Below are 14,895 nucleotides of genomic sequence, written 5' to 3' on the forward strand. Positions count from 1 at the left end.
ATGTGAAGCGCAGTTTGCTGCTTCTTTTGCTGCTGGCTCGGTGGATTTTGGTTGGAGAGACAAAACCTCTGCAGCTCAGAATCAGCACAAAAAGACGTAAACACAGCGCGGACCGGACGCATCAGGATCGCTGAGCTCCGACAGCGTGTCCGTCTGCGGGCCGTCGGGTGAGAAAGCCGAGAAAGACAAAGCTGATTCTGATGCGTCGGTTCGTGTTTATGTCTTTGTGTGGAGTCCGTGTACCTGCTCTCATCTGCTGTTTGGTTGTTGTTGAAATGGTTTTGTGAGCTTTAATCTGAGAATCTGGCGTTTCTGGCAAAACACAGTTATATTTAAAAGTCGATTCAGGATTTAATGAATCGATATCGCTTTATTCAAGCTACTCACCTCCCACTTCCACCTGCACTTTCAACTGGACCACGGCCAATCAGAGAGGTCCCGCCCCTGACTATCTCTGATTGGTTTAGTCCACGATAGGGGCAAAATGTGTCTGTTGTTGACCACAGGGAAGGCTGCAGATTTTTTTTTTTTTTTGTTACCCGAACAGTTTTTTTTTTGTTTTTTTTAGTCGCACCACTGAAAAATTTGGTCGCATTTGCCATCAAATTGTTTGCACTCTAGAGCCCTGAAAAAGATTCAGCATTGCACGTGATACATGCAACGCATTAAAGCAGCTTTCTCCACCCCTAAAATAAAGTACATCCAGTAAGAACTTAGAGTCACACAGTGGGTGCTAAAAAGGAAGTGATCGCATTAAAAGCATCTCTCTGATATTCAGACTGGTCATTTATTCATCCAGACAAGATGAAGACTGCATGGTTCTCTTTTCTCCTCTTCGGTGAGTCAAACACAGAACGCTTTCATTACAGGTCTGACACACAGTCAACGAAGGAAACAGATCTAGAGCAGACAAGTATTCACAAGTGCAAAGACTTTAGTGAGAGTGAAGCTAAACTTTAGACTTTAAACTTTAGCAGGTTTACAGTTAGTAAATATGCACACTGGCATAGATGCATTCATTTCACGTTTAGATTTTTTATCCAACACATTATTCACATCATGTCAGATACATTCTGCTGCAGGACAGTTGTCTCGAACATTCAGTCAGATTCATTCACACAGTTCTAATCTCACTATCTGGGAGCTTCTAGAGGCATTTTGTCGAGACTCATGAAGGATCATCCAATGGAGAGCGCTATCGAGACCCGCATTCATAGGTTGTTGTTTGCCATTACATGACAAACATGAATGTCATCATGACATTATAACTACCAGGAATTTGGGATAGCAATAGCCATAGCTGTCTTTTTGTGTATTGTGGGTTTTATGTTATTAGTATTGGAAAAGGTGAGATTGAGTCACAAGAAGTGTCAAGCCCAGCACATAACAGTGGTGTGATGCGTGAGTCGACATCATGTGCATGTCAGGTACAGCGCATCCTAAAAGTATTCTCAGTACTTCACTTGTTCCACATTTCTTTCATGTTATAGCCTTTTAGAAAAAGATATTAAATACATTTTTCATCTCTAAATTCTGCGCACAGTACACCAGAATGACCAAGTAAAAAAAGTTGGGTTGATATATTTCCAAATGTATTTAAAATAAAAATATAACATGTACAAAAGTACGTATTTTTCGGACCATAAGGTACACCGCATTATAAGGCGCATTAACCGAAACAAAACAGTCAGATAACTCTAACTTTACTGAACTCATTCTTCTTGCTTCCTCCACTTCTGTAACATTGATTCATTAATGTTGAATTCTCTGGCAGCTGCTCTATTCCCATGTTGTTGCAGTATATTAATGACTAACCTCGTATTGTGGATGGATTATCTCAGTTGTTCTTCTGAATGAAGTTTGGTCCGTTTATAACATCCTTGCATTGTCCCTGATCATCGAGAACCCTCATGTTAACTTTTATGAAGTGGAAAAAAGTTAGCGTTCATCCTCAAGATTCACCATGTTTATGCTAACATAGCTGTGTTGTTAGCAATCACGTAGCACATCATTAAATACCAACTTGTCCAACTTTAATAACCCTACAAAAGTCACTGCTGTTTAGTTTTCTGTCTCATTTATGTTGGAGACAGAAAACTGCTGGTATATAGTTTGAAGTGCACACTTTCAACCCAAGTTCTGATGGAGAGTCTGGGTCAATCTGGGTCACCTCGTGTAATGGCGACTCTGGGCCTAGACTACTGCGGAGTAGTCTATGCCCAATCGGAGTAGTCACAGCAGAGCTATCACCGGGCCAGCCAGGGAAGGCGCTGGCCCATATGGTGGCTGAGCTCCCAACCATCCAAAGGGAGCAGTGATATTATGTTCAGTTTTGCTTCCCCTGTCTTTCAGTCAGATTAGTATCAGTTGCGTTCCCACCTGTGTTCTATTCCCTTGCCGTACTTTTTGTCTATATATTGTCGGCTTTTCTCTCTGTTCTCTGTCGCTCCTACCTGTTCCTTGTCAATTGTCACAATGGATTGAACAGACACAGACACAGCTTTGAAACTGTGCCCACCATCAGAAACAATGTCCTACAGGATGCCATAGATGGAAGAAGTAGGTCGTGGGCACTGGGCAGCTAGATGGTCTCCAGGGTAGACGGGAGCTTAGTGAACGCCACAAAAACAATCGACAGTAGTCAAAATAGTGTTGTTACCTGCAGACGGAGGAAGGCCGCTTACGAAATCCAATGCTATGTAAGAGCAAGGCCATGTCAGGGATGGCAGAGGTTGTAATAGGCCGCCATAGGGTTGGTTTCCGTGTTTATTCTAGGCAGAGGTTGCACAGACTCAAACGTATTAATGGTTGCTTCGAGGCACAGATGGCCAACAGAAATAACATCGGAGAAAGATAATAGTGTTGTGGATACCATGATGAAATGGGCAGTGTAGTGCCCGAGGACAGACACATGTCGGGCTTGTAGGTATCCTAGATTTCTATGTTTTGTTTTGTTTTTTTCATTTTTATGGTTTAACGGTCCAGACGATGAAAGGTTGAACTGTGCCCACCAGCCAGTGCCTCCATACTTCCAAAGTGAGTTCAATTGCCAGAGGTTCCCACTTGGCACTGACCACTTGGTGTCTGTCAGATAGAAAGTTAAAGATCCAGCTGCAGAGAGATCCTAGATCCTGCAGTTTCCTTTTCAGCTTCGAGGGAACGATGGTATTGAATGCAGACCTGTAATCTACAAACAGCATTCTCATACGTGTCTCTCTTCTGCAGGTACGAATGGGCAGTATGTAGTGTCAGGGCTATGGCATCATCAGTTGTCACTGTATGCAAATTGTAGATGGTCCACTGAGTCAGGTAGTACAGAGCATGCGGTACACAACAGCTGTAGCTGCTTATGTCATGGTTACTAGGTAACAGAAACCACGGGTGTAGGCTAGACCATCCAATTTCACAGCCTTGCCCTTCTGGTCTACAGGACCTTTGAAGAACTAAGTCTATGTAGGCCGGGTCCTGCCGGGTCACAAAGTCAGTAACAGTAGTTTGTAACTGCATAATTAATTCATCCCTCAGTTCATCATTAATATTATTTAGCAGGGTACCTCTCCATCCACTCCCCCAGCCCGTTTCTCCTGCCAGGATCCAGAAATTTATGGAGTAGTCAGTCATACTACTCACTTAGACGTGTGGTCAGACAACAACTGCACAAAAAACTATTTTTGGCCCATCTTCCTCAAACACGTCTCTGCTGCTGAAACACCAGCGAGCACCGAGTTAAAAAAAACCACACATTTATTTAACTCACCTGAAATCGCACATCCACACTTCCTCCGCTCACACATGCTCCTCTTCTGCCACTCGTGCTTTCACTGCACTTCACACTGCCACACTCAGGGGTCCAGGGAGAGGTTCTCAGACAAGTCCGGGAATCTTTATACAAAGACAAGTGTTAATATGAGCCAGAAATATACAACGAGCAAAGTTTAGCCGAGGCTGCATGAACTCAGGGTGTTCAACGATCCAGCGATGAGACACTCTGAGCCACAAACCCTGAATACTGGCCGAGGAGACAGGACTAGTCAGAGCAGGTGCATCAAAGGCGGGAGCCCAATACTGACATCCGCCCAGGCAGGGAGGAGACAGCGAGGAGAAGAGAGAGGGAGAGAGAAAACAAAAACAATTATGCAGCCCAATGTGAGTCAGCCGGAGAGACTCAGGGACATTGATGCAAAGGTCAGACTTCCTAGTTTTGTTATTTTGCACTTATTTTAGTTTGTTAAAACCAGTAATTAGTTCAGCATTCCCGTTTCTGAGTTCACATTTAATAATAATAATGGATTGCATTTATATAGCGCTTTTCAAGGCACCCAAAGCACTTTACAATACCACTATTCAGTCACTCTCACATTCACACACTGGTGGAGGCAGCTACAGGTGTAGCCACAGCTGCCCTGGGGCAGACTGACAGAAGCCAGGCTGCCATATCGCGCCATCGGCCCCTCTGGCCAACACCAGTAGGCAAGTAGGGTAAAGTGTCTTGCCCAGGGACACAACGACCAGGACAGAGAGCCCAGGGATCGAACCGGCGACCTTCTGGTTACAGATGCGATTCCCAACCCCCTGAGCCACGGTCGCTCATTTGGGTCTTTCCTCTGCCAGCCACGCAGCCACCATGGCAGAACTTTACCTCATTATGGACCCAGCAGACTCACATTGTCTCCTGAGGAAATGTGTGCCCAGCTTCAGGGTTGCTGTCAGAGCGTGGTTTATTTAAAGACCTTTTCAACAGACACTTGCAAGTTAGTTTTCTTGATGACTTCCTGTCGTCCACAACCTGTTCTGGGACGTTTCCCAACATGGAGTGTTTGGCTCAAGATGAACAAACCTCCATTTTGAACTGTTTCTGACCTTTAGTGACCTCTGACCTTTAGTGACCTCTGACCTCCTGTTGCAGGTGTGTGTGTGCTGCTGCTGTCTGCACCGACTGTTTCTGCAGGTGAGGAGATGGAAGTGAAAACAATCAGTGAGACTCCAACAAGAACACAAATACACTTACTGTGTGTGTGTGTGTGTGTGTGTGTGTGTGTGTATGTGTGTGTGTGTGTGTGTCTGTGTGTGTCTGTGTGTGTGTGTGTGTGTGTATGTGTGTGTGTGTGTGTGTGTGTCTGTGTGTGTGTGTGTGTGTGTCTGTGTGTGTGTGTCTGTGTGTGTGTGTATGTGTGTGTCTGTGTGTGTGTGTCTGTGTGTGTGTGTATGTGTGTGTCTGTGTGTGTGTGTGTGTGTGTGTGTGTATGTGTGTGTGTGTGTGTGTGTCTGTGTCTGTGTGTGTCTGTGTGTGTCTGTGTGTGTGTGTGTGTGTGTGTCTGTGTGTGTGTGTCTGTGTGTGTCTGTGTGTGTCTGTGTGTGTGTCTGTGTGTGTCTGTGTGTGTGTGTCCTCCAGTGTCTCTGTCTGTCAGTCCAAACCTTCAGCAGGTCTTCAGAGGATCTTCTTCAGTGTCTCTGAGTTGTGTTGATGATGGACAGACAGCTGAAGGATGGACAGTGAAGAGGACCAGAGGAAACTTCACTGAGGACTGTGGAGCAGCTGGGTCAGAGTTTAGTAGGATTAACAGTTCCTTCTGTGTTCTCGATCTCAGTCTCTCCACTGGTGGAAATTTCCTGTGTGTAAGCTCATCTGGACATCAGAGTGATGAAGTCTCCATCAGTGTCTCAGGTACAGACAGATGTTCCAGCTGTGTCTCTGTTTCTGTCTGTCTCTGTGTCACTCTGTTTGTGTCTCTGCTGGACAGACAAAGGTGTGATCCTGGAGATTCCTGCACTTCCTGTCATGACAGGAAGTGATGTCACTTTGTGCTGTAGACCCAAAGAGGGAGAAAGACGAAAGTCTCACTTCGTCAGAGATAATGTTACACTTGGATCTGGACCTGAAGGAAAGTGGATTCTCTCTAACGTCCAGCGGTCTGATGAAGGTCTCTACTCGTGTTATACTGATATTCATCCACCTTCTCTTCAGAGCAGACTGAGGGTCAGAGGTCAGGGCACTGACATCATTTCCTGTTTAAAGACAAACTAACCTGCTGACCTGATAATGAACTGACTGAACCATCTTCATCATCTCTCCTGCAAATCCTCCTCCTCCTCCACCCACTACAACCTCATCTCCTGCTTTCTTATTCTTTGGTATTACATCTATAGTAGACTCCTCCTCCCCTCGTTCTTCTGCTCCCACCATCACCCCTCTTCCTCCCCCTCCCTCTATGTCAGTGCTCAGACTCGTCTTGCACCTGGTGGTCTTCTGTCCATACGTGGCCTGCACTGCTCTGCTGCTGTCCATCTTCGCCACCAGCTCAGGTAGATATGAACAAAGTCTCTCTAATCACTCACTTCAGTGCTCCATCCTTAAGTCTTAACCCTGCTCACAGGTAACACACCTGTCATTTCCATGGAAACGAGCCATCCTGCTGTACAGGATGATGTCACCACTGAGCATCACTTCTGACCTCTGAGCTGACAGGAAGTGAAGGAGCTGGAGCAGCTGGGACGTTCCTGTTTCTGACCCAGAGTCAAACCTGTGGTCTGTAAAGACTCCTCAGTCGGATCTTTGAGTCAGTCGGCTTCTCAGTGAACTGTTCAGCTGGTGACTGGATGGATACAAACATTAACCTTGTGCTTTTATGTGTTTAATGCTTCAAGTGATCAGAAAATGCATTTTTTAGTATGTGTTATACTGTAAGGTCAGATCAGACAACTGGTATGATCAGGCACTTTGTGAGAGCGGGAATGAAAAGCTGAACTGATCAGTGATTGGATCAAACAGTCTCTGAGTAAGACCTGACTCCTCTGTTTCTGTGTTGATTTATGCTTTAATAAAACATTCGAACATTACAGAGCAGATACTTCAGTGACACGGAGAATCAGAGTCACAGAAACAGGATTGAAGTGATTCAGGAGTGTGAGCTATGGCTGATGATGAACTATGGCATTTATTATGGTTTATTGTGTGCTGATGAGGTTAGCCTGAGAGCGCTAACAGCAGTCTGAGCCACAGCCTTAGAGTGTGAGCACCAATAAGCTGTGATGGAAACAGGAGCAAACTGAACAAAGACAAACATCACAGACACAGAGCTGATCCTATCGTGTAGGATCGGGAAGTGGAACCACACGAGGAAACAGCTGACACGAATGCATAATGACACCACGGGGCAAGAGTAGAACTAAGCACACTGAACAAGGTAAACAAGACCTTTCAAAATAAACCTGCAGAGAACGGGACATGACCCAGACTAGACAATATGAGAACGGACGGAGAATACATGACACAAAAGACCAGGACACACATACACCAGGTGACATGAAGAGAATAAATATTAATACTAAGACATTATTTCATAAATACTCCAAAAATACAGAATTACTCAACTAAAACCTTTAACTTAAAAACAATAAAAACATAAGAAAACAATACAAAATAACACAAAGCATTACATGAAAGACAGCCCCTGACAACGTCTGATATTCATATCCTTAGTGTGAATAATTTCACTGTTTCCTCATGTTTGTCCTGCCAACTATGAGAAGTGACCAAAGAGAAGAACAGGAACTTCTTACTGTGTCTAAAACTGAAAGAAGGAAAAGCGAATAACAAGCCGTCACCTCATTTGAACTGTTGAAATCTGAAAACAAGAATCAAAACCATTCACACTGAGAACTGGACCTGTGCTTTTACACCACCCAGGCCCTGATGGTGGGCCCATACTGTTGACAGCCTCTCTGATGGCTGCACGGTCAGTTGTATAGCTGGGCTTGGTTCACCGCTGTCATGGAAAACGTGTTACTGTGAAAACATGCTGACGTAACAGGAGGCCTGTTGTCACTCGCGGGGCGTAACATCCTGATGCTGTGTCACCTAGTGTACAATGTTACGCTTTGGGTGTGAGGACGTGTTGTAAGGGAACCAGAAGAAACATAGAAGCCTATAAAAACTTATTCCACGTACAGATCTGATCTGAAGACAGCAGAGCAGGTGACACGGACACTTTCATATAATGAGAAGCCAGAAGGAGACACGTGGCTGCTCAGTGATGGTGGTTTACTCTTCAACCACACAACTTCCTTATTCTGACTGAACCGACCAATCGGGAGGTCGGAGGTATGAGGTCAGTCTGGAGAAGCCACAGATATATTTTAGTGACAACCCTTCATGAATCCAACAGAAGGGTTTTAAAGATGTGTGTAAACGTGACTGACTAAGCTTTGAACCTTGTTAAAATTCACACTGATGTAAATATAATCTGTATGAGATGCTTAATCCCTGACATCGGTCACTGCCTGCGCTGTGATGAAGATGAAACAGCAGAGCCCACAGACCTGAAACTCACAGTTAAAATAAGAGCAGCTGTCCTCAGAGCAGCAGGAAACCACAGATAAGGAGACGGGAGGCTAAAAATACTGCAGGGCTGAGAGAGGAAGCTGATGAGGCTGACAGATGTTCTTCTTCTTTTTCTTTTTTTCCGTTTGGCTCTTTTGCATCAGAATTATTGTCTAAAGGCGAAGATGCCCAACGGATTTACTTTACCAAATGGACCCTCCCAGCCTTGCCGTATTGGTCCATGTGATACATCTTTTATTGTTTATTTTATTTTAACTTGCTAAATTCAGGACAGACTTGACTGGGGAAAAGAAAAACAGCGGGAAAGAGGAACGGTCATAGAGGGCAAAAAACAAAAACCAAGTGTTTTCCCCAGGTGTTTCCTCTCTGCCCTGAATCTGTCACAACAGCCAAAAGCTGGTAGGAAAACAAGTAAAACACTTAGCAACAAAAACACGGAGCACGTGAGCCGATTACCAACTTGGTGTAATTGACAAACTGTCATTGAAGGAGCGTCAACGTGGAGCTTAAATCTCTGAATGAGCTCCAGGTATGTGAAGCTGCTGGAGATGTGCAGCCCTGCCCAGGGGTAGAGACCAGTGAAACTCACAAACCAGGCGGAAACCTCCAGTCTCATTGCAGAATCCCCCGACTCTGCAGAGTAAATCATATCTAAATTATCACAGATACAACTACAGTAATACAGCCTAATAATAATATGAAGCATTATGGAGGGCTTCCTTATAAAGTAGCAAATTATTTCTTCAGGCTAAATGATGATTTAAATTTGTTACACATCATTTCTTCTCCAGCTTTCGAGTTATCGGCTTTACAGTTTTTGCCCGTTGCTTGAACACTATAAACCCATGCTTAGACTAAAGTAACACACCTTGAAGCTTTTGTTACCATACCTCAAACACATGTACCCATACCTTGAACAAAAGCGCTGCTTTGCACCCCAGTTCCAATTATGCAACACACCTACTCCCTTATGCAACACACATGGTCCTGCATGCTACACTCCATTTCATACATAAGACACTTCGCTCACAAAATGAAATCTCAGGGTGCCATTTGGAAAACACATGTATCCAAAATACAAAACACATCGGGTAATTGCAACCACTCAAATACACACCTGAAGGCACGTACTTGCAAAACCGAACACCAATTAGCCAACTACAAAAAGCCCTCAGCGTAGCCATTTCAAGAACTTTGCAAGCATGGATGGAGGGAGAGCAAGAGGAAGAGGTAGAGGAGGAGGAGGAAGAGGAGGAGGAGGCCGAAGAGGCCATGCACGGACCCATATTTCTGATGAAATAAGAGCAACTTTGGTGGACCATGTCATCAACCATGGCCTGACTATGAGGGAAGCTGGGCAGAGAGTCCACCCACATCTAAGCCGCTTCACAGTGGCATCTGTAATACGAACATTCCGACTAGAAAACAGGTCTGTCTTCACCTCCATACCTTCTGCTCTACTCAGATGGTTTTATAGCACTGTTCTACAGTATATCACATTACCATATCAAGTGTACGGGGTGCTAATGCTCCTTTTGCAGCCAAAGTGGCTGGTTCCTTATATTGAAGTACAGTGTTGTACAGTGGATGACACAGTACATACAGTAAAGTACTGTAAGAAAAATAAGCAAACCGATGACAATATGTGGTTGTATTCCTCCAGAATGACTCGAAGACCTTCTGGGGGAGGACGCCAACGCCTGTTCACACAACAGCAGGAACTTGCCGTTGTGGACCTAGTGAGGGCAGACAATGCCATCCGTCTCCACCAGCTACGACGGAAAATACTTGCAGACAGGCGAGTGTTCAGCAACATAGACCATGTGAGCATCACCACCATCAGACGCATCTTGGGTAAACACAGCATCACCATGAAGCAGCTCTACAGAGTCCCATTCGAGAGGACCAGTGACAGGGTCAAAGGACTTCGAGCTGAATATGTACGGGTACGTGTAACTGTCCCTTACATTTACAATAGAGTATTGGTGAAGTCCAGTAGCAGCTGAATATGTACCATATCAGTACCACATGGATCCATTCTGAGAGCTACACAGGTACCTGTGTGATGGGGTGAGGGTGCTGCATGTGTAGCACTGTAGTACAGTGATATGTTCCCCTTTTTTTCAGAGAATCTCGGCCATGGATGGAGCTGCACAGCCTCATGAATACATTTTCATTGATGAAGCTGGATTCGACCTGAGCAAAACAAGATGACGGGGTCGTAATGTAATTGGCCAAAGGGCAGTTGTGCACGTCCCAGGGCAGCGCGGGGGAAACATCACATTATGTGCCGCCATATGCCTTCGAGGGCTTCTGCACCATCATGCAATACTAGGTCCATACAATAGCCAACACATACTCACATTTCTAGATGCTCTCCATGATATAGTTGTACAGAACAGACCAGATCAGCCCAGGTTTGTGGTGATATGGGATAATGTCAGTTTCCATCGGCTGCTCTGGTCCAGGCCTGGTTCTCCAACCACAATCAATTTGAAGTGGTATACTTGCCCCCTTACTCACCATTTTTAAACCCTATTGAGGAATTTTTTTCGGCTTGGAGATGGCGAGTATATGACCGCCAACCACATGCCCGCATGCCTCTTCTGCAGGCAATGGAACAGGCCTGCGGCGACATTCAGGTGACAGCAATCCATGGATGGTTTTGACATGGAAGAGGATATTTTCCCCGGTGCCCAGCGGGAGAGGACATTGCTTGCGATGTTGATGAGGTCCTGTGGCTAGACCCCAACAGACGGCGGGATCCATGAGCCCACTTATGCACAATTGTCATGGTTTTTTTGTTTACAGTATAGTGTTTTTTCTATTGCAGTATTATTGTGTTGTTGTTGTTGTTGTTTTTTTTTGCTTTATCTGAATTCATGGTACTGCAATGTACAATATTGAGTAGGTCTATTTGCGTTTTTGGTTGTTTGGAAATGTGTCTCCTGTAAATGTGCCTTCTGAATACACAATGGAAATCAAGGACTGCAGTGTTTTATGTACAGAAGACTAGTGTGTTCCCCCTGCTCTGTCAGTGTTTGCATATGATGCAAGTATGTGTCATTTTGTCAACAGAGTTACATTTTGACAAAGGAATGTCAGGTTTTGACAGCAGAGTTTAGGTTTTGGGAGTGGAGTTTCAATTTGGCACATATGTGACTGGTATATTTCCCAGTGTTGTGTCATGTGTACTTGTGTGTACAGTTTTGGCACAGAGAGCGGAGTTTTGCAAAATGTGTTCAAGCAGTGGGCAAAAACTGTAAAATGCTGCATCCAGAATCAGTTGTATGAAAAAGGATCAACTTTTTGGGATTAACTGCCTGAGTGACTGCGCAGGCACCAAAACATTAGCCGGTTTAGGTTAATTGGTGATTTTAAATTGTCCATAGTTGTGAATCTGAGACTAGTTCTGTCTCTCTGTGTTGCCTCTAGGACAGGTTGGTGACCTGTCCTCTTGTCCCTCTGGAGAAGAGAAATGTTGTGTTAATTGAAATTGTTTATAGTTGCGTTCTTTCAGAGTGCAGTGAGTCATTAAGCTGCTTGAATGTCAATAAAAATGAGAAAAATTGTGGCGTTCTGCAGCCTTTGACAAGTAGTGATTATATAAACATAATTACATCATATGTGTGTGTGTGTGCGCGTGCGCGCGCGCGTGTGTGTGTGTGCGCGTGTGTGTGCGTGTGCGTGTGTGTGCGCGTGTGCGCGTGTGTGTGTGTGTGTGTGTGCGTGTGTGTGTGTGCGTGTGTGTGCGTGTGTGTGTGTGCGCGTGTGCGTGTGTGTGCGCGTGTGCGCGTGTGTGTGTGTGTTTGTCTAGCTCGCTTACTTGCCACAGTGCACTGTGCCACCTACCAATAGAAAGGAAAAGATAATGTGCATATTTCCACGAGAGAAATCCCACGCCTGGACCGTCATTTACTGCTGCCATGATTCTAGCCTACGTCACAGCCTCATGTGCGCCTTTTACATCCAACACAAAAACTGCAGTCGTGGTGATTTGATTGTACTCAGAACTCAGAAATTCTGCCTTCTGAATAGGAAGATGTAGGTAACACCAGACTGCAGATGAGCTGCATACATGGCTGGACTGGGACAGAAAATTGGCCCGGGCACTTTGACTAGAGACCGGCCCACCATTATAGGAAAAATCATAAAGCCTTTGAATGAAAACAAACACTGTTGTGACAGTGATGTGCACTGTTCTGATGGTATATATGCATCAATCTATCAATCGTTTGTTGAAAGATTCAGATAATTATTTAATAAAAGTGAGACATTTTAAATGAGAATAAGAAAGAAAAGTATTTCTTTGTGCCCCCCTCTCCCTGTTAATGCCCTACCTGCCCCCCTGGCAACACTTTGCTAGATCCGCCCCTGCACAGTTACCAGCTGTCAGCTGCTTAGAAAAGGATCCTGGTGTTATTTGTCTCTCAGAAACAGTTCATAACTTCAACTCATCCATGTCACCTAAAAGGTAAACCTGTTTCTCCATCACAGCTCTGATGATTCAGTAAGGACATCTCCTGGTTTCATCTTCATGTTTCCCTCTCACCACATATCCAAACCCACATCATGACCAGCAGCTTTACAGCTGTGGCTCCAGCAAACATCAGCTGATACTAGAAAGTAATATTGAATACATACATACAGCTGTGTGTCTATTCTTCATTGTTGCTGAAGTGCAGGACGAATCGCGTTCCTTTCCCCCTCAATACGGATGCATTGTAATTGGTCCAGCCCAGAGTTGATCATGACCAACTGGCTAATCACCTCTTATTGTTTATACTGTTACAAAAACAAACAAACATAAAAATGAAAAACTGCGTCTGTGTGTGGATAATAGCAAACACTGAAATTCAGTTTCTGCACGCAGCAATGAATTTTGTTCGCTCAAATTAAGCTTTGTTTTTGCTCAAAATGAATTTCTCCTCAAAATGCAACACTTGCAGCTGCAAAAATGTTTTTATGCACTCAAATTGTTTTTGTGTGCGCTCAGAATAGCGGCACAAAAATAACGCCAAACGATATGAAGCGTCAAAGTGTCACTTCAGTAACGCTGCTGGAGAAAGGAGTGTCGACTCGTGTTTTTTAATAGAAGACTTGAAACACTAAACTCTAATTTCAGGGGTTTATTTTAAGTTTGCAGAATATCTGGTATGATGACAGTTTTACTTCTCACTGTCCGTGTTATGTGGATCTATTTATCATGTATGCTACTTTGCTCTGTGGACTGTAAAACGTTTCACTGTGTTCATGAAATAAACCAGACTTTCACCGTCTGCATCTTTTTCTTTTTAAATCTCTTTAAGTTGTGAACTTTACACAAAGTTTGTGGTAACAAAATCAAACTGATGAAGATCTCCTTTGAAAAGCACACTCAGGAGACAAAATACAAACAGCTCAAAGCAAAGGCAGAGGCCTCACAGCTGGTATTTCATTGACAGCGTGTCTATTAGATACCCTCAGTCCAAAAGCATAAATATTAAAGAAAAGAATATCCAAGAATATCATCCTAAAAATGTGGCACTGAGGGGGGAGCAGGCAGATTTTCATCTGAAAGTGTTGAATTTTAGTAAAAACAATGCTCTGCACTTTGATGCTGCTGTTACAGACAAAGCAGATGTTTATAGCATCTGGACGGGTGGCTGTGGCTCAGGTGGTAGATCAGCTCAGCCACATCAGGAGGTTGGTGGTTCGATCCTTGGCTTCCTCAGTCTGCGTGCCAAGTGTCCTTGGGCAAGATACTGACCCCAAATTGCCTCCGATGCGTTCGTCGGAGTGTGACTGTGTGTGAATGTAGATTAGTTTGCACTTGTGTTTAGAAGTGCTTGCATGAATGAGGCATGTTGTATAGAGCGCTCTGAGAGAGAAAAGCACTGAATAAGAATCAGACCGTTTGAAATGCAGTAAGTCTGGAAATATTCAAGCCATAAAAAGACTTCTGAGAGCGGCTAAAAGCTACTGAACAGCAGCAATGTTGAGCCTGTTCCAAAATCTGAATGTACATGTGTTGAAGGTCTTGTTGAATTGTTGAACATATTTTTCTTTAATCTGTGGAGCAACAACAAAAAAAACATTTTAATTTTCTTCAGCTTGAATATCAGCAGGTTCTGAGGTAACTGTTTATAAGATGTTGTGTCCTATCCAAAAGCTGTTTGCAGTTTTACATTGAGAAACATTATCCTTACACATTTGACCCTCATAAAGTACTATGGCCGTCACACTGTCATTTAGAATTGTTTTAATAACTCGTGTCTTAACTCATTCCATCACACAGACAATAAAAAAGCAGCGCGGTTCACTTACATCACAAAATGTTAGAAATATAACTGTTCATAACAACCTGAAAGGCCGGGAGTTTAAAATGCAAACCGATGGAAGCAGAAGTAGAAGACTATAATGTCACGGAGCACACGGTGTCTATTACTGTGTAGACATTTATAAATAAGAGCTTAATAAAGACGCCTAAGAAATATGCAGATGGAGAGATCTTAATCAAAAGTGGAAGTTACATCTGTTACATCTAACTGTAAAAATCTGAGGCTGTGTAAGTA

General features: G+C 44.0%; 1 protein-coding gene across 1 annotated transcript; it reads left to right on the top strand.

The window, feature by feature from the left end:
- The first annotated feature begins 804 nt into the window (after positions 1 to 804).
- LOC146672896 (uncharacterized) lies at positions 805 to 6,603 on the top strand. The gene is made up of 6 exons (XM_085401591.1): positions 805 to 838; positions 4,907 to 4,948; positions 5,393 to 5,665; positions 5,742 to 5,984; positions 6,148 to 6,303; positions 6,375 to 6,603. The coding sequence occupies exons 1-6, from the start codon at positions 805 to 807 to the stop codon at positions 6,449 to 6,451; spliced, it is 825 nt and encodes a 274-aa protein (XP_085257717.1). The 3' UTR covers positions 6,452 to 6,603.
- The last annotated feature ends 8,292 nt before the right edge of the window (positions 6,604 to 14,895 follow it).

Source organism: Rhamphochromis longiceps, linkage group LG3 (assembly GCF_057381845.1).
Source record: "Rhamphochromis longiceps isolate RC_006_pf linkage group LG3, R_longiceps_female_GT1.1, whole genome shotgun sequence".
NCBI lineage: Eukaryota > Metazoa > Chordata > Actinopteri > Cichliformes > Cichlidae > Rhamphochromis > Rhamphochromis longiceps.

Bases quoted from the DNA above. Each gene is read 5' to 3' on its own strand.
- LOC146672896 (XM_085401591.1), top strand. From the start codon at position 805: ATGAAGACTGCATGGTTCTCTTTTCTCCTCTTCG. The intron at 839-4,906 runs GTGAGTCAAACA...CTCCTGTTGCAG, and splicing joins GTTCTCTTTTCTCCTCTTCG to GTGTGTGTGTGCTGCTGCTG. The intron at 5,985-6,147 runs GTCAGGGCACTG...TTACATCTATAG, and splicing joins GAGCAGACTGAGGGTCAGAG to TAGACTCCTCCTCCCCTCGT.